This window comes from Talpa europaea (assembly GCF_964194135.1).
Source record: "Talpa europaea genome assembly, chromosome: 5".
NCBI lineage: Eukaryota > Metazoa > Chordata > Mammalia > Eulipotyphla > Talpidae > Talpa > Talpa europaea.
In genome coordinates this window covers 45,050,402-45,075,449 of record NC_140071.1, presented here as the reverse complement: position 1 = coordinate 45,075,449, position 25,048 = coordinate 45,050,402, and the positions used below count along the sequence as shown (strand labels likewise).

Below are 25,048 nucleotides of genomic sequence, written 5' to 3'. Positions count from 1 at the left end.
ATGACAGCAGCCGCTGGGGACCCTGGTAAGTCTTGGTCCTGAGGCTCTGGGTCTGGAGCCTACCTCCCCATGATTGGTTCGCAGCCCGCTACTTTTCTACGGCGGTGCGGATAGTTGGGGGCCGCTTAGAGAGACTCTAGCAGCACCCCTCTCTTGTTTGGGTGGTCGAGTCCGCATTCTCACCGCGCACCCATTATCTGCTGGCCTAAAACCTTGGTTCCTGGCATGAGTGTTAAGGGAAAAGCGTTTGGGGTGGCCAAAAAGGGCAAGAATATTGTGCTTTTTTTTTTTTTTTTTTTTTTTTTTTTTTTTTTTAATAAAAAAGGACCTAGTTTTTAGGAGCTGTTTGAGGTTCATGGGTAAATTGAGGGAAAGACACAGAGAACCTCCGTATTCCCCAAACCCCACTCAATTTCCCCTTGTCAAAATTCCCCACCAAAGTAGTGCAATTGTTAGAATGATGAGCCTATAGCGACATATCATAGTAATCTAAAGACCACAGTTTACCCTAGGGTCCACTTTTGGTGGTGTACATTCTATGGAGTTAGACAAATGGAGAATGACATATCCATTACTGTGGTATCCGAATGGTTTTGCTAGCATAAAAATTCAAAATTATGTGGTCCATTACTTACTCATCACTTCCCTTGTTCCCATTCCAGACCAACAGTGTTATTGCTGTGTACACAGTTTTGCCTTTTGCTAATGTCATATAATTGAGATCATATAGTACGTAGTCTTTTTAGATTAGCTTCTTTCACTTGGTAATATGTATTTAAGTTTCTTCTCTGTCTTTCATGACTTGATGGCTCATTTCTTTTTAGTGTTGAATAATATTCCATTGGTGGTATCACAGTTTATCCATTCACCTGCTGAAGACAGATATTTTGGTTGTGTCCAGGTTTTGGCAATTATGAATAAAGCTGCTATGAGCATCTGTGTGCAGATTTTTGTAAGGACATGTTTTTAATTCCTTTGGTTAAATACTAGTGAGCGTTATTTCTGGATTGCATGAGAGTATGTATAAATAAGTAGGAAATTGTCAAATGTATCCAAAAGTGGTGATCATTAGCAATCCCACTTGCATGAATTGAGAATACCTGTTGTCCCACATACTCAGCAGCATTTGGTGTTACCAGAATTCCAGATTTTGGTCATCTAATAGATGTGAAGTGGTACCTGATTGTTGTTTTAATTTGCATTTCCCTATGCTTTTCATATGCTTATTTGCCACTTGTATATTTCTTTTGGTGAGTTATCTCTTCAGGTGTTTGGCCCATTTTTCAATTAGATCGTTTTCTCATTGTTGAGCCTTGAGAATTCTTTGTATACTTTGAACCACAACCTCTTATCAGTGTGTATTTTTGCAACTGTTTTCTTCCAATCTGTGTCTTGTCTTTTCATTTTCTTTTTTTTTTTCTTTTCATTTTCTTGACACTGTCTTTAGCAGAGAAGAAGTTTTCCACTTAATGAAATTCAGCTTGTTCATTATTTCTTTCATGGATAGTGTATTTTGTGTTGAATCTAAGAAGTTACATCCATACCCAAAGATATCTAATTTCCCACCCTATATTCTAGCCTTTTCTTTTTTAATACATCATTGTTCATTTCGTATAATGTTTGCTTTTTTCTCTCAAGTGTAGTCCCCATAAAATCCCGACCACCAATTCACCTGTGAACTGTCACCATAGTCCCTGTGCTCTTCCCTCCTCTGTTTTGATCCCTCTGCCTCCCCCTCCCTTGCAGAATGTCTTTGATTTATAAATGCCTGCTAATTTTGTTTTTTTTTTATTTATTATTTATTTTTCCTGATCCCTTATTTGGTTCCCCTATATTCCTCCTATAAGTGAAACCATCCGATATTTTCTTATTCCTCCCAGCTGATTTCACTGAGCATAATCTCTTCTAGCTCCATCCATATTGCTGTGAATGGCATGAGTTTATCTTTTTTGATTGCTGAATGGTATTCCATTGTGGAATGGATACCACATCTTGATCCAGTCAAAATGCCCATTTGGGGGCATTTTATAGTTTTGCATTTTACATTTAGGTCTATGATCCATTTTGATTAATTTTTGTGAAAGTTGTAAGGTCTGTGTCTAGATTCATGTGAATTCATTTTTTCACATGAATGTTCAATTGCTCCAGCACTATTTCTTCCAAATGCCGTCTTTATCCCATTGTATTGCTTTTGTTTCTTTGTCAAAGATCAGTTGATTCTATTTAGAGGGGTCTATTTCTAAGCTCTTTCTTCTGTTCCATTGATCTATTTGTCTATTCTTTCAGCAATACTGTTCTGTTGATCACTGTAGCTTTACAGTAAGTCTTGGTCTTGGGTTGTGTCTTCACTTTGTTCTTCTTCATTATTGTGTCTACTATCCTAGGTTTTTGCCCACCATTTAGATTTTAAAATCAGTTGGTTGATAACCACAAAATAATTTGGTAAGAATTTTGATTGGGATTACTTGAGTCTGCAGATCAAGTTAGGAAGAACTAACATCTTGACAATATTGAGTTTTTCTATCCATAACATGGTATGTCTGTACATTATTTGGTTCTTTGATTTCAATTATCATGTTAGTGCTGTCTGAGGTCACCGAGGAACTCTAAACAAACAGGTGGCGTATGCTCTAAAGCAGGGTTTAGCCCATCTGCCACAAAAAAAACAAAGGCAGACTCTTAGTGTCCTAGATCTCTATTAGAATTAGTGTGTATAGACAGGGAAAAGAAGTTTTTTCTTATTTATTTCCCCATTCTGTGGAGGTTCATACTATCCTATATGTTTGCTAGCCACGACTTACACAGTAGCATGTTTATGTATATCTGCCATATAATATTTGCTCTTAATTTTTAAAATTTTCAGTGTTTTCCCAGTTTATTATTCTCCATCAATGAAATTTACCCCATAAGGGGCCTCCCTGGTGGTGCAGGGGTTAAAGACAGAGCTAACAACCTATCCCCAGCCACTGCAGCACAGGTTCAGTCCCCAGTCGGCAAGGGAGCTGACCCACATGGCACAGCAGACCTTTCCTGTCTCACCTGCACCTGCTGCTCCCCTCAGCAGTGTATTTCAGTAGATCTGCCTGTTCTGCTCCCCAATCTCTCTAGTGAATCCTTTCACCCCCAGCACCTCTGGCTTACCCCTCAGTTCTTGTATGCATAAATAAATAAATCTTTAAAAAAAATTTTCCTCATAAGAACCAGTCTATTCTTTTCAGTGCAAATGCTGTTATTTTAGGATCTTGGAGTGAAAATATTTTGGAATATTTTCTGAGGAATAAGCAGATCACAACAGAAGATGGAGCCCAGATCACCTGGTATCATGCAGCTAACCACAAGGCACAAATGAACGAGGCACTGAAAAGTAAGTCAGTATAGTTACTTGTGTGTACATTGAATAGTAGATGAATTCAACTCTTTTTTTATCTTGGCTTATCTGCAAGTATCGAAGAGTTAGATGATCCAAGTATAAATTCTAGGCTGACATAAACATTTTTATAAATGATCTCATTGTTTACAAAATGAACACATTTCCATTAATTTTTCCTTTTCTGTACCTTATTTGAAACTGTCATATTATTATTACACTTGCTCATATATTGTATTTGAATAAAATTTTAAATATCAGGATCATCTATCAGCATATTTTTGTCTTTCATGGCTACTAAGGCATGACTCAATAAATATTTATTGAATGGATTTCTGAAGCCATTGTATACTGGCTTTTAATTAATTGCCTTAGGCAGTGTATCTGTGCCTTTTGGTTTATAGATTCAGTCTATAATCATGTATGTATAACCCTTCATTATCTGGATGAGTACTTCTTGAGGAGTTGCCAAGCTTTTCTAGAGCACTTGCACATTTTTATATTCCCAGGAATAGAGTGAACGGGGCACGCAATTTCTCCATGTCTTTGTCAACACTTATTATTGTCTGTCTTTTCTAGTATAGTGCTTCACTGGGATATGGATTGTTATCTCATTGTGGTTTAAATTTTCATTTCCCTAAAGATTAATTATGTTGAACATCTCTTCATGTGTTTATTGAAAAATGATCCATCTTTGCAGCTGAGTAGCTTTTTTAGCCTGTTTCCTGTATGTAGAAATTTCAGAGTCCACATACCTCTTTTCATTTTGAATTTCTCTCTTTCTTTGAGCTACATTTCTATTAAAAACGTAGTGGACTTTCTACTTATCAAATTAGAAAGTGTTTCTTGAATCAAAAGGCTCACTCCCAATCTCTTTGAGATAGGTTTTTCTTTATTGATCTGCTAGGGAGGGTCCTGTGGGACAATACTCTTATGGTTCTAGAAGTTCTTTTGTCTCATAGTGTGGGCACAACAGGCAAGATCATTTTGCTTTTTTAGCAGAGTTTTATAGTTCCACCTTTGATTTCATCTTGACCCTGAGTTTACTGGCAGTATCCGGGATTTGACTTCTGGCTTGAGGCTGTGACTTATTTTCAGACTCCTTTACCAACTGAAGGGTAGGTTTTATTTTTTTAACTCAGGACAAGTTCTGAAGTGGAAATATATCCTCTTTGTGCTACTTAAACTATGAATAGTTAATTATTTTACCCAGTTCTCTCTTCCCATTTTTTATTATAAGCAACTGAAAGCAGCTAGTTGGCACTTTCAGCATTCTGCCTGGAAACCTCCTTAGCCAAATCCCAAATTCTTCAGGTACTCTTCTATCTTCTACCAATTGTTACAAGTGGCAATGTTGCCAAAAAGTTTCACCACTATATTGACTGTTCTCAAGCCTCCAATTAGAAATTCCTTGCTGTTTTCCAACTTCCATTAGTATGCACTCTCTATCTTTCTAGAATCCTCCATACCACAAACCCAGCTTCGCATGTTTCAGGCTATTGTTAAGGCAGTGACCCACTTCCAGGGAACTATTTCTTTTTGTTTTCTGTTGCTCTGTAATATATTACCCCTAGAACTCAGTGATTTAAAATAACAACATGTGATTATTTTTCTTCATTTTGTGGGTCAGCTGGTGGTTCTTCCTTCTGTGTGCTAAAGATTGGGCATACTCAAGTTGCTGCATTCAGTTGGGAGCTCAGCTTACCTAGAAATTCTAAAATGTCCTCACATGTCAGAGACCTTAATACTGTCAGTCAGGCAGGAAGTCTTAGTTCTCCTTCATATGACTTCTCTCTCTCCATGCAGTCTCTGAGTCTTCAGTAGTTTTGCCTGAACTTCTTTATAGGGTCACTGGCTTTCAAGAGGATGAAAGCAGAAGCTGCTAAGGCTATGCCTAGAACTGACTGTTTTACTTCTACTACCTTCTGTTGGTCATAGCAAATCACAAGACCAGCCCAGACTCAGGGGAAGAGAAAGAAATGAGAAAAGAATTATATGTGTATGGGAGGAATTGCTGTCAACTATTTTTGGAGTCAGTCTGCCACAGCTTGCTAAACACATTCACACTAAGTGACTGCTGAAGCTTATTACCCATTCCTGGGATGTGTGCTTTTAAACAGTAGCTAAGCTGTAACTTGAAGTAACAAATCTGTAACACAGGATTGCAAGCATAAGTAATATATATTTATAGTTTCAAATTTGAAGAGTGAAAAGATAAAAGTGCTATTTTTATTCTTAAAAACTATACTTTATATACTTTTATTCTTACTTCAGCAAATTCTTTGTATACTCACTTTGCTCTGTACTGGGAAGAAATTAGTTAACATGAGAACAGTTTAAGAGCTGTGTGACCTAGGAAAAGGCATTTAATTCCTATCACCTTTCTGCTCATCTGTAAAATATAAGGACAACATGTAAAGGCCTAGCAGGAAGTAACTATGCAATAAATGTTACTTTTCTTTCCTTCTCTTATCTTCCTCGAAAGGATACTGGATATGGAATCTCCTTGTTAAATTAGCTTTAACTTATTTTGTTTGGATAGGTACTGCTCATATGATAGAGGCTGATGTCCTCCTTCCTAGTGATGAGTCAGAATATGGACAGCCTATCATGGCCCATCCTCCTGAAACAACCAGCGATAATACTTTACAGGAATGGCTGACTGAAGTTATGAAAAGCAGTAAAGGCATCAAGCTGGATTTCAAGAGGTATTTTGTATAAACATGTTCAATCTTCTAGTTGATGTAGAATACCAATGGGAAAAACAGTTGATAGCTTTACATAATATCTGTGTCTAACTTTATACTTTTTCTAAACTGAAGATGAAAGTCCAAGCTAACACGTTTCAAAATGGACCTAAGGCCCACCAAGTAGTTTGCAAAGACTGTTTTTTGGGAAGCCCTTGAGGCTAAAATTAAGCTATTTTTTTTTAATAGAGGCATGTTTTATTTATTTGTTTGTTTGTTTTTGTTTATACATGCACTGGGTACAGTCAGAAGCTCAGGAGGGTGAGAGAATTCACAAGAGCCAGAGCGGGGAGCAGAGCAGGCAGAAGGACCGAAGTACACTGCTGAGGGGAGCAGCGGGCGGCAGGAGAGGTCTGCGCGCCATGTGGGACCCTCCTCTGCCGGCTGGGGAGCAGCCGGGGATCAAACCGGCACCGCAGAGACTGCGGACAACTTCGCAACCCAGCACTCAACCACTGCGCCACCGGGGAGGCCCAAATTAAGCTAATTTTTATAAAGGGACATAAGTGACTGTTGTAATAATAAGAATGGTAAAATTAAAACTCTGCTCTTGTTAAAAAGTAACCTGGGGAGAGAGATAGTTGGCAATACTTGGATAGTTCATGCATAGCCTGCTTGATTTGTGTTATCTCATTTTTGTACAGGGAATTAGCTAGAATTCTTCAGTAACATCAGTGTTCCTTAATAATAAAAATAATACATTGAAAGCATTGATAATGAGGAGCAAGATTGTCATTTGCTTCCCTAAGGCTGTCATGGAAATTTTACTTCTGTGTTATTTTGGCAGTGTAAAAATTATAGCTAAAACCAGGACAAACCCCATGAAGGCAACTGTGAGGAAGATCTGAGATATTTGTAGTGAACTTAGGTCATTTTTATTTTTTTTAAGTATTTTTAAAGGACAGGTTTATTAGGAAAGGGAGAAAGATAAAGAGAGACACCTGCATAGTCACAGAGGAATAGGAAAGTGAGCAAGTATAATTACTATTTCTTTTTTTTTTTATATCGTTGTTCATTTTTAAACAATATTTGCTTCCCCCCTCTCCCTCAGGTGTGGTGCCCATGGAATTTCCTTCACCAGTGCACCTGTGTACCATCACCTCAGTCCCCTGTGCCCCTCCCTGCCTCCCTCTGATCCCTCTCCTTCCTCCCCTGCAGTATGTCTCTGATTTATAATTATCTGTTTTTGCTTTGTTGTGTTTTGTACTGTTACTATATTTTTTACACTAATGTCTTTTTTGGTTCCCTATATTCCCGCTATAAGTGAAACCATCCGATATTTTTCTTTTTCCTTCTGGTTTATTTCACTGAGCATAATTCCTTCTAGCTCCATCCACATTGCTGTGAATGGCATGAGTTTATCTTTTTGATTGCTGAATAATATTTCATTGTGTATATATGCCACATCTTCTCGATCCAGTCATCTATTTTTGGACATTTGGGTTGTTTCCAGGTTTTACCTATTGTAAATAGTGCTGCAATAAACATAGGGGTGCAGGTGTTCTTTTGAATTAATGTTTTTGTGTCCTTTGGGTAGATCCCTAGGAGTGGAATTGCTGGGTCTTATGGTAGCTCCATTTTTAGTAGACTGAGGAACCTCCAGACAGCTTTCCATAGTGGTTGGACCAGTTTGCACTCCCACCAGCAATGTAAGAGAGCTCCTTTTTCACCACATCCTCACCAAACATTTGTTGTTGCTAGTTTTTTTAATATGTGCCATTCTTACTGGTGTAAAGTGGTATCTCAATGTTGTTTTTGATTTGCATTTCCCTGATGATAAGGAATGTTGAACATTTTTTCATATGCCTGTTGGCTATTTGCATTTCCTCTTTGGAGAACTACCTTTTAAGTTCTTTTGCCCATTTCTTGGCTGGATTGTTTACTTTGCTTTTGTTGAGTTGTGTGAGTTCTTTGTATATCTTTGTGGTCAGTCCCTTATCATTTGTATGGAGTGCAAAATTTTTTCCCAATCAGTGGGGTGTCTCTCTGTTTTGATTAATGTCTCTTTTGCTGTACAGAAGCTTTTCAGTTTGATGTAATCCCAGGTGTTTATTTTTACCTTGACTTTCTTTGCTTTGGGTGATGAGTCTTTAAAGATGTTACTGAGATGTATGCTTTGTAGTGTTTTGCCTGTATTTTCTTCTATATATTTTATGGTTTCAGGTCTTATGTCCAGGTCTTTTATCCATTTTGAGTTGATTTTTGTGCCTGGTAAGAGGTGGTAGTCTAGTTTCTTTTCTTTTTTTTTTTTTTTTGCATGTGGTGGTCCAGTTTTCCCAGCACCATTTATTGAACAAACTGTCCAATGTTCCATTGCATATTCTTTGCAAAGTGAGCTTTCTTTTTAAATTGAATTATTTCAAGATTAATAAGGGTTTGGAAAACTTACTCATAGGGTTAAGGTCATTCTCAGGTGAATGAAAAAGCTATTTTGAGATTTTAAAGCTTTTAAGGTGTTGAATGGCTCAATTCCATTTTATTGAAAAAGAAACTTAGTCTAGAGCTGTTAAGTGATTTACCGAAGTAAACAGAAAAGCTTGACAGCTGAACTAGGACCAGATTACAGGTTTCCTGGAGCCAGTTCAGTGTTCTCTGTACCATGAAAGAAAGCATTTGCTCTATAATGCGTGGTGACTCAAAGTTTTAGATACCTCTGCCTTTTCATGTGCTCAGTTTTTCATATGTTTACTATTGCCAGTTGAATTAATCCCTGTGATATATTCTTTGGCTCCTCACCAGTCAGATCAGCTTATTCATTTTAAATGCTAGCAGCTACCACAAAAGGACCGAGTTACTAAAAAAAACATTTTGCAGGTTTTTTGGTCATAGCATATTTGAAGGGGAATGAATTTGACTAACAGTTATATAAACACTTATTGTGTGTCAGACGCTGTTCTAAAAACATTGAAAGTGTTATTTCATTTACTCCTTATAGCAATCCCAAGAGGGAGGTTATTGCTATTATCCTCATTTTTTTCAGCTGAGGGAACAGAGGCAGAGTGGGTAAATGGCTGTTAGGCTAGCTGCCAGCCAGGCTTGAGTGTGCACATTTGCATAGGACTTTGCACCACCCTATATAAGTAGCTGAATGACCTATTAGTCATATTTTATTAGTTTGTACCTCTATAAGGTACTTACTTTAGTATATAAATAGTAACTAGATAATATGTGGTTGTTTTAAAATTTTATCCAAGTTTTCCCTTAGAATAAATGGCTGAGCATTCATTTTAAGAATGATTTTTATTTTGTAATTCCCAATTTCTAAATGAAATTAGTAGAAAAGTGGTATGATACTCAGAAGTTTGAAGTGCAAGTAACGTTTTTAGGAAAAAAAGTCTATTCTATCAGAACTGTTTATATTCTTTCCCAGGAATTTGAATAAGTACTATCAAAGAGAAATTGTAGGTAGCATACTGATCAGAGCTTTCCTCTTCAAATGATCATCTTGGCAAACCTTTTCTTGGTTCTTTATGGGAAACTTGAAAATATTGGACTCTGGTATTTTTAATTAGAATTACATGGAATTTATAGGTTCATTGGGAGGGATGTGTTATTTTGTAATATTTACAATATTTAGTTTTCCAGACTAGGAACGTGATATATTATTCTTTAATAATATATATTATATTTTGCTGTTGGGCTAAGTTCACACTCTATTGTGTTTTGTTTCTTCCCCCACCAAACATATTATAGATTTTTCTCCACATTGACTTTTCCAAAAGAATCATATTTTCAAGTTTCAGAAAATAAAAACTACAACAAGTGCTTTATTTTCTTTAGTTTAAGGTTGGATGATTTTCTTTCTTTCTTTCTTTTTTTTAAAGATTCATCTATTTATTTATACAAGCACTGTGTACAGTCAGAAGTGCAGGAGGGTGAGAGAATTCACTAGAGCCAGAGGGGGGGGGCAGAACAGGCAGAGTGATGAAGTACACTGCTGAGGGGAGCAGCGGATGGCAGGAGAGGTCTGCACACCATGTGGGACCCTCGCCGGTGGCTGGGGATCAAACTGGCACTGCAGAGGCTGTGGGCAGCTTTGCAGCCCAGCGTTCAACCCTCTGCACCACAAGGGGAGGCCCTGGTTGGATGATTTTCTTAAAATAGGTTTGTTTTTCTGGTATAGGAAAGTAGCATAATTGTAGTGTTTATTAGTGGTAATTAAAATATTAAAACAAAATATGTGTATTCAGTTCTTGCTTTGTTCTGTTCTGTATTGTAGCTCATTCTGTTCAACTACACAATTTCATGTAGTAGACACTTAATATATGCTGATGAAATTTCAATTTTGGGGAGAATATGCTATCTGAGACTTGTTATTATCAGATGGAGAATCATTGTTAAACAACCCTATCTCAGCTCACTAAATTGAGAAAGCCTAAGAAGTTCCCTCTTGACTTGTAAAAGTTTCAGAAGAGATCCAGAATTATAAGTAGTCTTACTTTTCCAGTGAAATTTGTGTGTGTACATTTTTAAAAAGTAAAAATTATGTAGACTGATTAAAACCTTATTGTTTCAAAATCTATAGGTGTCAGGATAGATATAGGTAAACAAAAAAGAATGAAGCTGCTTTTTTATTTTAGCAACTAAAATATAGTTGTGTCTAGTTTCCAGAAGTTTACAGTAAAGAAAAAAGATGAAATTTATAAATGCTTTAAGAAAACGTTACACTTTTAGAAATGTATTCATGCATCCAAACTCAACAAAAATACATGAAAGAAAAGAGACTTTATTTTCCAAGCTTGTGAACCAATATTAGAGAAATGCTATGTGGGTGCACTTTAGATATTTTCATAAATGTGAATTTGTAGGTTATGAGGACATCTGGTTTTCAAATCATGTTTATACCTTCTCTGATGAGTGGATATTTGTGTCTTAAGTTTGTTTTTTTTTGTTTTTTTTTTTTGCACAGAAGAACTGGAGTGTAGGCCAGAGGTATGGGGGTGATGGAGATGAGAGGATTCACCAGAGACAGAGTGGGGAGCAGAACAGGCAGGTTTACTGAAATACACTTCTGAGGGGAGCAGCGGGCGAGACAGGAGAGGTCTGCTGCGCCTTATGTTGGCTTCCTGTCTGGGGAGGGAACGAAGGCTGTGGTGGTGATAGCACTGAAACTTAACCACTAGGCCACTGGCGGGCAGCCCTCCTTAAGTTGTTTTCATACTGAGTGATCCTAATAAAACAGTATTTTGAAACCTCTGTCATTATTCATATTTTTATCGAATTTTCAAGCACCTTCATGAATAATAAATATAAGTCAACATTTTGAGATATGGCATATGTCAGTTTTCCCCTCCTGTGCAATATGAGACTTGATTTGATTTAACTTAGGCATTATTGTTTTTTAGTCAATGAATTTGAGAAAATTGAAACCACTAGTGTAAAAGAAGTTTTACTTTAGGAACATGTTTCATTGACAGCAACTACGTTTTCAGTTTGACAGCTGTAGAACCATCCATGATGCTCTTGGAAAATGTGAAGAAGCATCTGAAGCGTCCTGTGTGGATTAATGCTGATATTCTTCCTGGTCCAAATGGAAATAGCAGAGTAGTGGATGCAAAGCCTTTTATAGACACTGTGAAATCCTTCTTTCCAGATGTGACATTTTCCCTGGGTTGGACAACAGGATGGCATCCAGAGAAAGTCAATGAAGGTAATCACTTTTTAAATGTATTTCTTATTGGTCAAATTAAAATATACTCAATAATATAGTCCCCTCTTATTTTTAATTTTTTTCCCATAGTTTCAGATGCCCATAGTCAACTAAGGTCCAAAAATAACATGTGCAATAAGATATTTTGAGAGATGATATTCATATAATTTATACTACAAAGTTATTATTATTGTTCTATGTTATTATTGGTTACTGTTGTTAATCTCTTACTCTACCTAATTTGTAAATTAAACTTTTTCATAAGCATGCATACATATGTATAATATGTATATATGCATGGGGAAATATATATAGGAACTGATGCTAACTGAGGTTTTAGGCAACCACTGGGAATCTTGGGACATAGAGTAAACAAAGTGTCAAAATGTACTTTTATTACACTTGAGAGATCAGTGAAACCTTTTTAATGTCTTAATTTTTGTGAAATTTGCCCTAGCTCACTTGTGGCATAGTTTTAGATTTAAGTTTTTATCCACATTTACCACTCCAAAAATATCTTGCATTAAGTGGAATATTAATTCTCTCTAAATCCAAAGGGATAGTTTTATGAATTACTTTTGCATTTACTAATTCATATATAATATAGTTTTTTGTTTGATTGACTTTTAGGATTCCAGTTATATAATTTAAATTTCCTTTACTTCAGGTTACAACTGGACAATGGTGAAAGAGATGGAAAATATATGTAATGAACTAAATCAGCCTGTAACATTTCCTGTCAGAGCGGCATTAGTCGGGCAGTCTAGTTCTCAGTTACTCTGGCTGCTAAAGAAATCAGACAGGTATGTAATTTTAACAATTTAGTATATACATGTGAGTGTGTGTGTGAAAGAGATAAAAAGAGGATGAAAACTGTAAAGACAGTGTGAGAAGGGGCCTCCCCGGTGGCGCAGCGGTTGAGCGCTGGGTTGCGAAGCTGCCCGCGGCCTCTGCGGCGCCGGTTCGATCCCCGGCTGCTCCCTGGCCACCGGAGGAGGGTCCCACATGGCGTGCAGACCTCTCCTGCCGCCCGCTGCTCCCCTCAGCAGTGTACTTCGGTCCTTCTGCCTGCTCTGCTCCCCTCTCTGGCTCTGGTGAATTCTCTCACCCCTCCCTCGCGCTTCTGACTGTACCCAGTGCATGTATAAACAAAACAAACAAACAAACCAGCAAACAAATAAATAAAGCATGCCTCTATAAAAAAAAAAAAAAAGTGTGAGAAAAAGGGAATAAACAATGATTTTGTAAGCACACAGACGCCTTCACTGGAATGAAGCTTCTTGATGAACCTTAATTTATTTAATATACAGCTTTCATTTATATTCCCCAGAAAAGCTTATGCCCTTAGTAACTGGCCAGTAAATTTTTATTCTACTTTTCATTATTCTTACACATTTCCAAAAAGTTGTTAAGTTGATAAAAGTTTCTTTGAATTCTATCATAATTTCAAAAGTATAAAAATATAAAATTTTAATATGTAATAAAAATTAGTTGGATCACCTATTAAATATTAAAATATAAAGATGCAGATATTAAAATAGCTTGAATACTTTTTAATGATGAGTCAATAGAACAGGGGAAAAAGTGTAGAAATAAATGCAAATCTATCACAAAACTTCATATAGAAAAAAGTTGACATTTTAAATCATTGGAGCAAAAGTTCAATAATGGGGGTTAGGACATGTCAACTATGTAAGAAGAATAAAACTGGCACCTTTCCCTCATTCTTCCTCCAAAATAAGTTCCAGATGAATTAAAGATTAGAACATCAAATGTTAAATGCATAAAGAAAAAACAGTAGAGTTTAAAAATATAATGTCAGGGGCCTCCCCGGTGGCGCAGTGGTTGAGCGCTGGGTTGCGAAGCTGCCCGCAGCCTCTGCAGTGCTGGTTCGATCCCCGGCCGCCTGGTGAGGGTCCCACATGGCGCACAGACCTCTCCTGCCGCCTGCTGCTCCCCTCAGCAGTGTACTTCGTCAGTCTGTCTGTTCTGTTCCCTGCTCTGGCTCTGGTGAATTCTCTCACCCCCTGTGCTTCTGACTGTACCCAGTGCTTGTATAAATAAATAAATCATTAAAAAAAAAAAATTTCAGAATGGAGAAAACCTTCCTTAGTAAGCACAGAATCTAGAAGCTATAAAAGTAAAGATTGATACATTTGAATACCATTAAAATAGAAAGGTTCTGATAGGGCCTCCCTGGTGGCGCAAGGGGTTAAGATGCAACCTATGAAGCTATCCACAGCCACTGCAGTATGAGTTCGATCCCCGCCAGCCAGGGAGCTGCCCACATGGTGCAGCAGACCTCTCCTGCCTTACCCGCTGCTCCCCTCAGCAGTGTACTTTATATATAAATTTATTTATATATAGATGATTAGTTTCTCATTTTTTTAGTTTTTTTTTCTAGGTCTTTAAAATAACTTTTTTTTTTTTTGTTTATCTGAGCTTTTGTCATATTTCTTCATTGAACTAGATTATGATTTTTTATTTATTTATACAAGAACCAGGGTACAGGCCAGATGTGCGGGAGGGTGAGAGGATTCACCAGAGACAGAGCGGGGAACAGAACAGGCAGACTGATGAAACACACTGATGAGGGGAGCAGCCAGTGAGACAGGAGAGGTCTGCCTTGCCATGTGGGTTGCTTCGCAGCCAGGGGGAGATCGAATCGGCACTGCAGAGGCTGCGGACAGCTCCATAGTGCGGTGCTCAACTGCCTGAGCCACCAGGGAGGCCCCTGATTTTTCTTTCTATTTTTTTTAAAGTACCAGCTCTTGGGAGTGATTTATTTTCTAGTTTATGAGTCATTAATGTCTCCCTTATATCTTTTAAACCTGCAGAGAAGTTGCAAAAAATGACTATATTTCCTTTGCCCAGATTCCCAAATTGTTAACATTTTTCCTGCCTTTATCCATTATCTCTCTCTACATATGTATTTTTTTCTGGCACTGTCTGCAATATTTTTTCTGGCAAAATGCCACATTATCCTTAAGTACTTCAATGTGTGGTCCCTAAAACAAGGGCACTCTTCTGTATTACTACTCTGCAGCCTCAAACACTGATGTAACACCGTCGTGCAGCCTGCAGACCCCATTCACATTTCACCAACCATTCCAACAGTGCTGTTTCTTTCTTGTCAGGAACATACATTTCATTAGTTGTTAAGTCTCATTAGTCTTTGTCCGTCTGGTGTAATCCTTCAATCTTTTCTAATCTCTCATATATTTGATAGTCCTTAAGAATGTAGTTTTTTTATTAATGTCCTCAATCTGGGTCAGTTTGCTGTTTCCTCATGACAAATCTCAGTTCTTGCGTTCTTGGTGTTCTTATCGTGTACTTTTCTCTCCTCCTCACTTCTCAAATTAGCCCCTTCTACAAGGACCCCTCCTTGATTATAGTAGTGGATGGTATTTAGAAAGCAAAATCAGGGAGTATAGCTCCGAGGATGTCATTGCTTCTAACACCTTTCAATAGACAAAGCTGGGAAATGTGTGTATAAACACATTCACCTATGCATACAGCCATGTATCAGTATCTCTCTCTCTCTCTCTCTCTCTCTCTCTCTCTCTCTCTCTCTCTCTTTCTCTCTCCCCGTGTGTGTGTGTGTGTGTGTGTGTGTGTGTATGTATAAAACATATATATTTTTTCTAAATAACCCATGAGTTCATACGGATACTTCCAATTTCAACTGATTTTCTTCAGGGTTCTTTTAGCCTGTCCCTTTCCATGTAAATTTCTCATGTTCAATAACTGGCTTCAATTAATTTAACAATTGCCTCTATTCAAAGAAGAGTTTATTTACATTTGTTTATAACACAGATATGTTAGGTGCTGTTTATCATTTTTTTAAAAATATTTTATTTTAAAAAGTTATTTTATAAGTTTAAAAACCATTTCACTGTAGCTGTTATATTTTATGAAGACCAGAGCTATGCGTGGCAGGACCAGAATAATATTGAGTTTTTTACTTGGAAGTTGTACTGACTTTGTCTTACCACATCCTCAATAGAGGTTTTGTACCTTTTTTTTTTTTTTTACTTTTTTTTTAGAGAGGCATGTTTTATTTATTTATTTGTTTGTTTGGTTGGTTGGTTGGTTGGTTTATACATGCACTGGGTACAGTCAGAAGTGCAGGAAGATGAGAGAATCCATCAGAGCCAGAGCGGGGAGCAGAGCAGGCAGAAGGACCGAAGTACACTGCTAAGGGGAGCAGCGGGTGGCAGAAGTGGTCTGCGGGCCATGTAGGACCCTCCCCCGGTGGCCAGGGAGCAGCTGGGGATTGAACCGGCGACGCTGAGGCCTTCGCAACCCAGCGCTCAACCGCTGCGCCACCGGGGAGGCCCGAGGTTTTGTACTTTTAAGTCTGATATTGGGGGAGTTAGCTTTATTCCCTGGTGGTTATTTATTACTCTGCTTACTCTAACTTCATATAATATATTAATTTACTTCTTTATAAGTACCCATTAATTTCTATGAGGAATAATAAAATTAGTGGATTCTTCTCCTCTCACATGATTTTACTTGACTGCATTCTCTTAATATCTTACTCTGAACTTTATATTCAATAATAGACTGGCTGGCTGTAAAATTCTTGGCTCATAGTGCATTTCATTTCCTTGAGGATTCTGAAAGCATTGCTCCTCTGCTTTCTAGTGTAAGCACAGATATGGAAAAGTGGAAGCCATCCTGATAATTTTTTGCCCTTATACATGACTTGATTTTACTCTGTGTGTGGGGTGTTGGGCGGGGGGGCAAGAGATGAAATGAATATGGAAAGGATTCTTTACCTTTGAGGCAAAGTAATTTTACTAGATTGTATCTTGATATGAACTTTTTTATACCAGTTTTGTCAGGGATATAGTGTTCTTTTCAATATATAGATTCAAATGTTCTGTAATATTTCTGTGAATTATATTTTTAAATACTTGTTCTCTTCCATTTGTAACACTCTGCTTTCTCTTTTGGAGACTCCAGTTATGAATATGTAGATCTTTGCCTATCTTTGGTGTCTGTTATTTTATCTTGAGTCTTTCTTTCCCTTTTATTTATTTGCATTTTCTTTTACTCAATTTTAGATCTTGTTTTCTCTGTCTCACAATTTCCCCCCCCCCAGTGTCTGTTTTCCTCTATATGCCTTCAGTTTTCATCTTATTCTGTAATACTATTAATTTTCCACTCCTTAAGATCTGCCAATTACTATTTCATTTTGTCTTTACCATTTTTTTCCCCAACCTCATCCATGAGCTCATATCTCTGCTTTGTGCACTTTCTTCAAAGACGCAAATGCATCATTTAAAAAATATTTGGTCATGCCTTTCATCTGCTTTGTGGCATTTTTTTTTTTTAAGTTTTCTGTCTCAGTTGGTAGTTTTTCTGCATTTACTATGTGTTTTTCCTCATATTTGCTTTTACTCTCATATAAAACATTTGCCATATTTATTTTGAATACCCTACTTTTAAAAAGTGGGTTTTCCTGGACCAGCTATTTACCAGCTATTTCCTTTTAAAAAGGAACTATGTTGCTTCTGGACCTAAAGAATCTTAGATGTGTTTGTTTAGCCTTTAACATCTCCTAGTCAATGGAGGTAGGCAGTTGTGATATCACTAAATAAACTCTTTCCTCTATCTGTTAAATTTTGTTTCTTAAAGTTTATTTTTAGATAAAGTATTTTTTTTTATTACATTGTGGTTAATTTTGGAAAGTTTTTGATGTCTCCCCTTAGGAAGAGTCCCCAAAGTTCTCCCCCCACCACAGCACCCCATAGTCTATCACTATAGTCCATTGTGCTCTTCCCTCCCCTGTTTTGACTTGACCCTGCCTTCCCTCCTGGATGCCTCAGATCTATGGTCAACTTGCAAGTTTTGTTTTTTCTGACCCTTTGTTTGGTTTCACTGTATTCTACATATAAGTGAAACCATCCCATATTTACCTTTTTCCTTCTGACTTATTTCACTTAGCATGATCCTTTCCATCTCTATCCATGTTGCTGCAGATGGCATAAGTTTATCTTTTTGCTGAATAGTATTCCATTGTATATATATACCACATTTTTTTTCTTTTTAGAAATCTTTTTTTTTTTTTAAAGATTTATTTATTTATTTATACAAGAACCAGGGTATAGCCCAGAAGCACGGGAGGGTGAGAGGATTCACCAGAGACAGAGCAGGGAGCAGAACAGGCAGACTGACAAAATACACTGCTGAGGGGAGCAGCGGACGAGACAGGAGAGGTCTGTTGGGCCATGTGGGACCCTCGCCGGCCGGGATCAAACTGGTGCTACAGAGGCTGCGGACAGCTTCACAGTGTGGCGCTCAACCGCCTGTGCCACCAGGGGAGGCCCTATACCACATCTTCTTGATCCAATCTTCTGTTTTAGGGCATTTAGGTTGTTTCCTTATCTTGGCTATTGTAAATAGTGCTGCAGTAAACATAGGAATGCAGATTTCTTTTGAGTTAGTGTTTTTGTATTCTTTTGGTAGATTCCTAGGAGTGTAATAGTTGGGTCTTGTGGTAGATCCATTTTTAATCTTTTGAGGAACCTCCACACAGCTTTCTTTAGTAGCTGGACCATTTTAGAGCCCTACCGGCAGTGTAAGAGGGTTCCTTATTCACCATATCCTTGTCAGTGTTTGTTGCTTCTGTTGTTTTTTTTTTTTTTTTTTTTTAAATTATGGGCCATTCTTACAGTTGTGAAGTGGTAGCTCATTGTGGTTTTGATTTGCCTTTCCCTGATAATAATAAATGATGAACATTTTTTCACATGCATGTTGGCCATTTGCATTTCTTCTTTGGAAAAGTGTCTCTTTAACTCTTTGAAACAGTAATTTAAACTCTTCTAAAAAACAAAAGCCCAGGACCAGACCAGATGGTTTCATAAGTAAGTCCTACCTAATGTTCAAAGGTACATTGAACAAACTCTTTCAAAAAATACCTACTCAAAGTCTTTCAAAAAATTGAGAAAGAAGGAATACTTTCAAATACATTTCATGAGGCTAATAGCACACTAATTCCAAAACCAAACAAAGACAACACACACAAAAAAAACTGCAGGCAAATCTCCCAAATGAGCAGGATGCTAAAATCCTCAATAAAAATCTTAACAAACTGAATGCAATAATGCATCAAAAGGATTATACACCATGACCAAGTGGGATTTATTCCAGGTACACAAGTGTGGTTCAATATCATTCAATGAAATTGACCACATCAACAAAAAGAAAAATAAAAGCCATATCAATAGGTGCCAAGAAAGCATTTAATAAAGTTCAACATCCATTTATGATGAAAGCCCTTAAAAAATTTGGCCTATCTATTGAATTTTGAGTTTTTAATATCCATTGGAACAGTCTAATTCCTACAACTATGCCTTTCCAATGTTAACTGTCTCCTTGTTTCCCTGCTTCTTGGAACCAAACTGAATTTAGGAATGCTTCCACTTGTAGCTTGGGGGACACTACAACCACTGTTGTGAAGTATTTATGTGGAATAGGCCCCTGATCTAAAAATGTCTTTCATAGACTTTCTCTATAATCTGCAGACCTGGGCAAACTCTCTCTACCTCCTTACATACCCATCTCACCTTAATCTCTATTGATAGCTATTTGAAACCTTTTTTTTTTTTTTAAAGATTTATTTATTTATGCATGTAAGAACTGAGATACATGCCAGAGATGCAGGGGGTGAGAGGATTCACCAGAGACAGAGTGGGGAGCAGAACAGGCAGACTGACTAAAATACACTGCTGAGGGGAGCAGCCGGTGAGACAGGAGAGGTCTGGTACCTACTTTGGGTTAGCTCCCAGATTGAACTCATGCTGGAGATTGAACTCATGCTGTAGTGGCTGGCGATAGCTTCATAGTGCTGAGACTTAACCCCTTGCGCCACCAGAGAGGCCCACAATTTATCTACTTTAATAGTGAATTGCATTTGGATTGTTTCATGGTTTTGCCTCTTAAAAATTGCTGCTGTGAACCTTCATACAAGCATCCTTGCGCACATGGGCCTGCATTTATAAAGGTTATATAGAAAGGGAATTGTTAGGGAGAGAATTTCTAGGCCATACATAGGCTATTCACATTTTCAACTTTAACAGACAGTGCTAAGCTATTTTCTAAAGACAATGAATAGACTGCAACTTCATCTTTTTTTTTTTTTTTTTTTTTGTGGGACCCTCGCCAGCGGCCGGGGAACAAACTGGCACTGCAGAGGCTGCGGGCAGCCTCGCAACCCAGCGCTCAACCGCTGAGCCACCAGGGGAGGCCCTGCAACTTCATCTTTTAACTGAATAAATTTCACAAAAAATATTGATTAAAAGAGGTAGAACAAAAATGTTATGTACCCTATGTTTCCATTTATATAAAGTTCATTAATAGATAAAAATCAAACTTGTTTAGGGTAGATTATAAGTAATCAATAATAATAATAAAAAAAAGCTAGCTACTATAAAAGGCAGTTTGATAAGGACTCAAGGTAAAGGGAGATGTTGTCTGGGGGCAGGCAATATTCTATTTCTTGATTTGTGTTTTGGTTACATGGGGGTTCATTTTATAATGATTTATTATACGTCCATTTATCTTTTATGCCTTTTTCCTGTATATGGTATTTCACAATAAAAAAGACTTGAGAATTAATTTAAGTACAATTTAAGATACCCTTAGGCAATTTTATTTTCCTATTTTAGTTTCAATGCAATAGAGGAATTAAAAGAGGCAAAATAACACTGGGAAATTCCTTTCTGTGTGTGTGAGAATTTTTAATTTATTTTTTAAATTTTATTTTCTTACATCATTGTTCTCCCATCACGTGTAGTCCCTGTAGTTCTCCCACCATCACAGCACCCATGAGCCATCACCATAGCCCCTTCCCTCTCCTCTTCTGACCTTTCTTCCTCCCCCTCCCATGCTGTTTGCCTCAAATCTATGGTCAGCTTTCAAGTTGTGTCTTTTTCCTAACTCTTTGTTGGGTTTTCCTGTGTTCCACCTATGTTCCTATGTTCCATTCCATATTTTTCTTTTTCCTTCTAACTTATTTTGCTTAGCACAGTCCCTTTTAGCTCCATCCATGTTGCTGCAAATCACATGAGGCATTTATCTTGTTTCCATATCTTAGCTATTGCAAATATTGTAATAAACATAGAGGCGCAGGTTTCCTTTTGAATTAGTGTTTTTGTGTCCTTTGGGTAGATTCCTAGTAATGGAATTGCTGGATATAAGGTAAATTCATTTTTATGGAAAACTCCTTTTTTTTTTAAAGATTTTATTTATTTATGCATACAAGAACTGGGGTACAGGCCAGAGGTGTGGGGGGTGAGAGGATTCACCAGAAACAGAGTGGGGAACAGAACAGGCAGATCGACTGAAATACACTGCTGAGGGGAGCAGGAGATGAGTCAAGAGAGGTCTGCACCATGTGGGTAGCTCCCTGGCTGGTGGGGATCGAACTCGTGCTGTAGTGGCTGTGGATAGCTTCATAAGTTGAGCCCCAACCCCTGTGCCACCAGGGAGACCAAGAAAACTCCTTCTTTTAACCTAAAAGCTCACATCTGTATCTTTTTATAAGGCTGTCACCATGGTGCCCTGATGAAGTGATAAAGGTGCCATTTTAGCAAAAAATACAGGTTTTAAAATTCTCATTTCTTCTGTTTTCTCTTCTTAGTTGTAGTTTAAGAATTCTTTTTGGCTTGTCACATAATATTGCTGTAGATAAAATACAAAGTAATTTCTTATACTTCCTTAAGGCAGAGATGTGTCAATATAACAAGAATATATATCTTGGTTATGCAGTTATTTCTTATCATTAGTTGAAGAAATGCTTTGAAGTTTTTTCCCTGGGTTTGACATGTTTGTGGGGGAAAATAAATAGGAAACTACTTAGCAGCTTTGCATTTCTCTAGACTCTAATGCAATGGGAATAATGTATTGGGAGGAATGTCATGGGAGGAATGAAAATGTACAATTTAAATAACATTTAAAGCCTGAGCATATTTGTACATCCATAATAGATACACACATGTTATTTATTTATTGTGCTTCAACTCCAGAAATGGATTTAAATTTATTCTGTTTGCATTCTTAGTGATATCTCATTACATTCTTGTACCTCATAAAAAAACTCCTGAAAGGGATCACAGGGCCACTTGTGAGTATGAATGTTGGGAATGTCAATGACATTTGTGTCTCTTCACAGTCCCTTCGTCATGCTTTGACCAGGCTGCTGAAGAAACTCATGCTAGAAACTGGTTTTGTGTTGAGAACAGATTCCTTGGTCAGTGTTATCTGTCTGAATATCTAAAATCACTTCTCATTCCTGTAATTCAGATATAGCAGCTACCTAATTTAGGCAATAGCAGAGTGATTTTTTTTCTCTAATCCTGTTAATATTAATGAAGGCATGAAACAGGAAAGTATAGTTCTGCTATTGTAATTATTTTTTCCATTTGTATGAATTTGGGTTAAAGACAAATGAGAGTATTTTTAGGCTCATTGGAATTCCTTAGCACTGTTTCTTATCTTTCACTTCTGACAATATAATTCTATTTTATTTTAATGCAGGTACAGCTTGACTATTTGGACTGGAAAAAATGATAACTACTCTGTTGAAGATTTACTTTATATTAGAGACCATTTTGATAAAAAACAAGTTTTCTATGACATCTTGGAACCACAAAACCACGAATTTAAACAAGCCATTGGAATCAAAGTTAATCATTAAGAGGATTCTTCTGAATTATTTCATATATTTTGGTTTTATAGTCCTTCTCTGCTTTGAATTAATTGCCATATAAATGGTGATGATTGATTAATACTCCAACTCTGGCAATCAGAAAATACATATTGCATACTTACTTTATTAGACATATGTCATTATAATCCTGTATTTACCTAAGAGATGTGGAAAGGAGATTTTAGTAAACCTAGTCTAGTAATTTAGGAAGATTATGCTTTATAGCCCTTTTAAAAATAATTTTGATATTGTTTCTATCATCATATCTTATCTCTAGTGAGAAAAATACTGTTGGGAGATAGAATTTTATCCTGGCAATATGCCATTTGATTTTCAAGTTTCTTATCAAGTACCTCCTTAGTTCAGGCCCTTGTTCTACTACTAGAATTTTGAAATTGGTTCTTCATGACTTCCTTCCTTTTATTCTACTCAGAGATACTCTGAGAATTTCTACTAAAGAAAACTTTTTTTTTAAATAAGGAACTATCAACTTTTTTTTTTTTTTAAGATTTATTTATTTATGCATACAAGAACTGGGGTAGAGGCCAGAGATGCACAGGGTAAGAGTATTCACCAGAGACAGAGTGGGGAACAAAATAGACAGACTGACTGAAATACACTGCTGAGGGGAGCAGTGGGTGAGGCAGGAGAGGTCTGCTGCACCATGTGGGTAGCTCCCTGGCCGGCGGGATCGAACTCATTCTGCAGAAGCTGTGGATAGCTTCACAGGGCTGTGCTTAACCACTTGCACCACCAGGGAGGCCCTAAAGAAAACTTTTTTTTTTTAAGAAAACTTTTTAAATATCCTTTTCTTAATGCCAAATCAAAAACCTCTAGGGGCTTCTTAAATTCAGCTTTATTGAATTTCACTCTTTCAAGAACCTTCATAATGTAATCCAACTCTAAAAGTCCTCCAACAGAGTCTTCATTTCAGAGTGCCTACAACCTCAGTGTTCTCTAAATTTTTCTTTAACAGTTAATTTTATACAGTTCACTGATTGTGTCATACATGTTAGTTATGTCTCAGCTAAATTATACAGTCCTTCATGGTAAGGGAGCATACTTAATTATCTTTTTTTTAAAATGATTTATTTATTTATGCACACAAGAACTGGGGTACAGGCCAGAGGTATGGGGGGGTGAGAGAATTCAGCAGAGACAGAGCGGGGAACAGAACAGGCAGATTAACTGAAATACACTGCTGAGGAGAGCAGCGGGCAAGTCAGGAGAGGTCTGCTGCGCTATGTGTGTAGCTCCCTGGCGGGGGATCGAACTTGTGCTGCAGCAGCTGCAGACAACCTCATAGGTTGCGTCCCAACCCCCTGTGCCACCAGGGAGGCCCCATACTTAATTATCTTTTACAATGCCTGGTACAGTCATGAGCAAATCATTCAGAAAAATGTGTTGCTACTTTGATTTATTGAAAAGCAATTTACTAGTGAATGTTCTGCGATATATAATTTGCCTTTTGTTTATCAGGCATTTTCTCAGGATAAAGTAGTTTTATATAGAGAAAAGAACTTGGGGATTTGAAACCAGAAAGATTTCCTTTACAGTCCTGTCTGTCCCTTACTGGCCATAAATTTTGGGAAATAGAAATATTTAACCTTGTTGAGTATTGGTTTTCTCATCTGTAAGAAGGGAGAAAATGAAGATTTTCTTGTAGAGTTGTGAAGATTAAGGCAGATTCATGTAATGGACACTTCTAGCTCAACATCTAGTGCATAGTAAGGGCTCAACAGCTGAAGTTTTTGATTTATCATCCGATTTATCATCCGATCCTATCCATGATATCCATAGATATGTAGAAAGGTAGGTAGGTAGGTAGGCAGACAAACACTAAGGCATATAACATGAAACACTGTAGAGATATATACTTGAAATAATTGTATTTCTATTTAAAATTTTAATTCTAATGGAATGCAATGTTATTTGTCAAATAAAACAACTTTTTATGGCTTGCCAAAAGTTAAAGGTACAATTTCATCATTATAAAGTTTTACAGTTGCAATAAAGAATAACTTAACATATAGAAAAATTAATATTTAATTTATAAATTTTCTAAAATGATCATGTATTACTCTATATAGCTGAATTTATTTTATTTCTTAAAAGATTATTTATGCATACAAGAACTGGGGTATAGACCAGAGGTGCAGGGGGTGAGAGGATTCACCAAAGACAGAGTGGGGAGCAGAACACGCAGATCTACTGAAATACACTGCTGAGGGGAGGAGCTGGCTAGACAGGAGAGGTCTGCTGTGCCATGTGGGTCAACTCCCTAGGATGGGATGGAACTCCAGCTGCAGTGGCTGTGGATAACTTCCATAGTGCTGAGACTTAACCCCTTGTGCCACCAGGGAGGCCCCTATATAGCAGAATTTATAATGAACTGTATTTTGTTGACATTTTAAATAAAATTCATTTATCCAGAAATTTATTTTACTACTTGATACCTCTCCATTGGTAAAATTTTAAAAATAGTACTTTTAGGGCAAAATTCTTCTCAGTAGAAACTTGGAAGGGAGTGATGGGGACATACAGCCAATCCATGTCTGATGTTC

At 37.2% G+C, this 25,048-nt stretch overlaps 1 protein-coding gene across 1 annotated transcript; it reads left to right on the top strand.

Annotated features, from left to right (window-relative positions):
- On the top strand, nt 1-22,472 carry FAM151B (family with sequence similarity 151 member B; the record flags this gene model as incomplete). Its single annotated transcript, XM_084232931.1, has 6 exons — nt 1-25; nt 3,239-3,364; nt 5,910-6,075; nt 11,547-11,764; nt 12,432-12,567; nt 22,313-22,472. The coding sequence occupies 6 exons, from the start codon at nt 1-3 to the stop codon at nt 22,470-22,472; spliced, it is 831 nt and encodes a 276-aa protein (XP_084089057.1).
- Nucleotides 22,473-25,048: the final 2,576 nt, after the last annotated feature.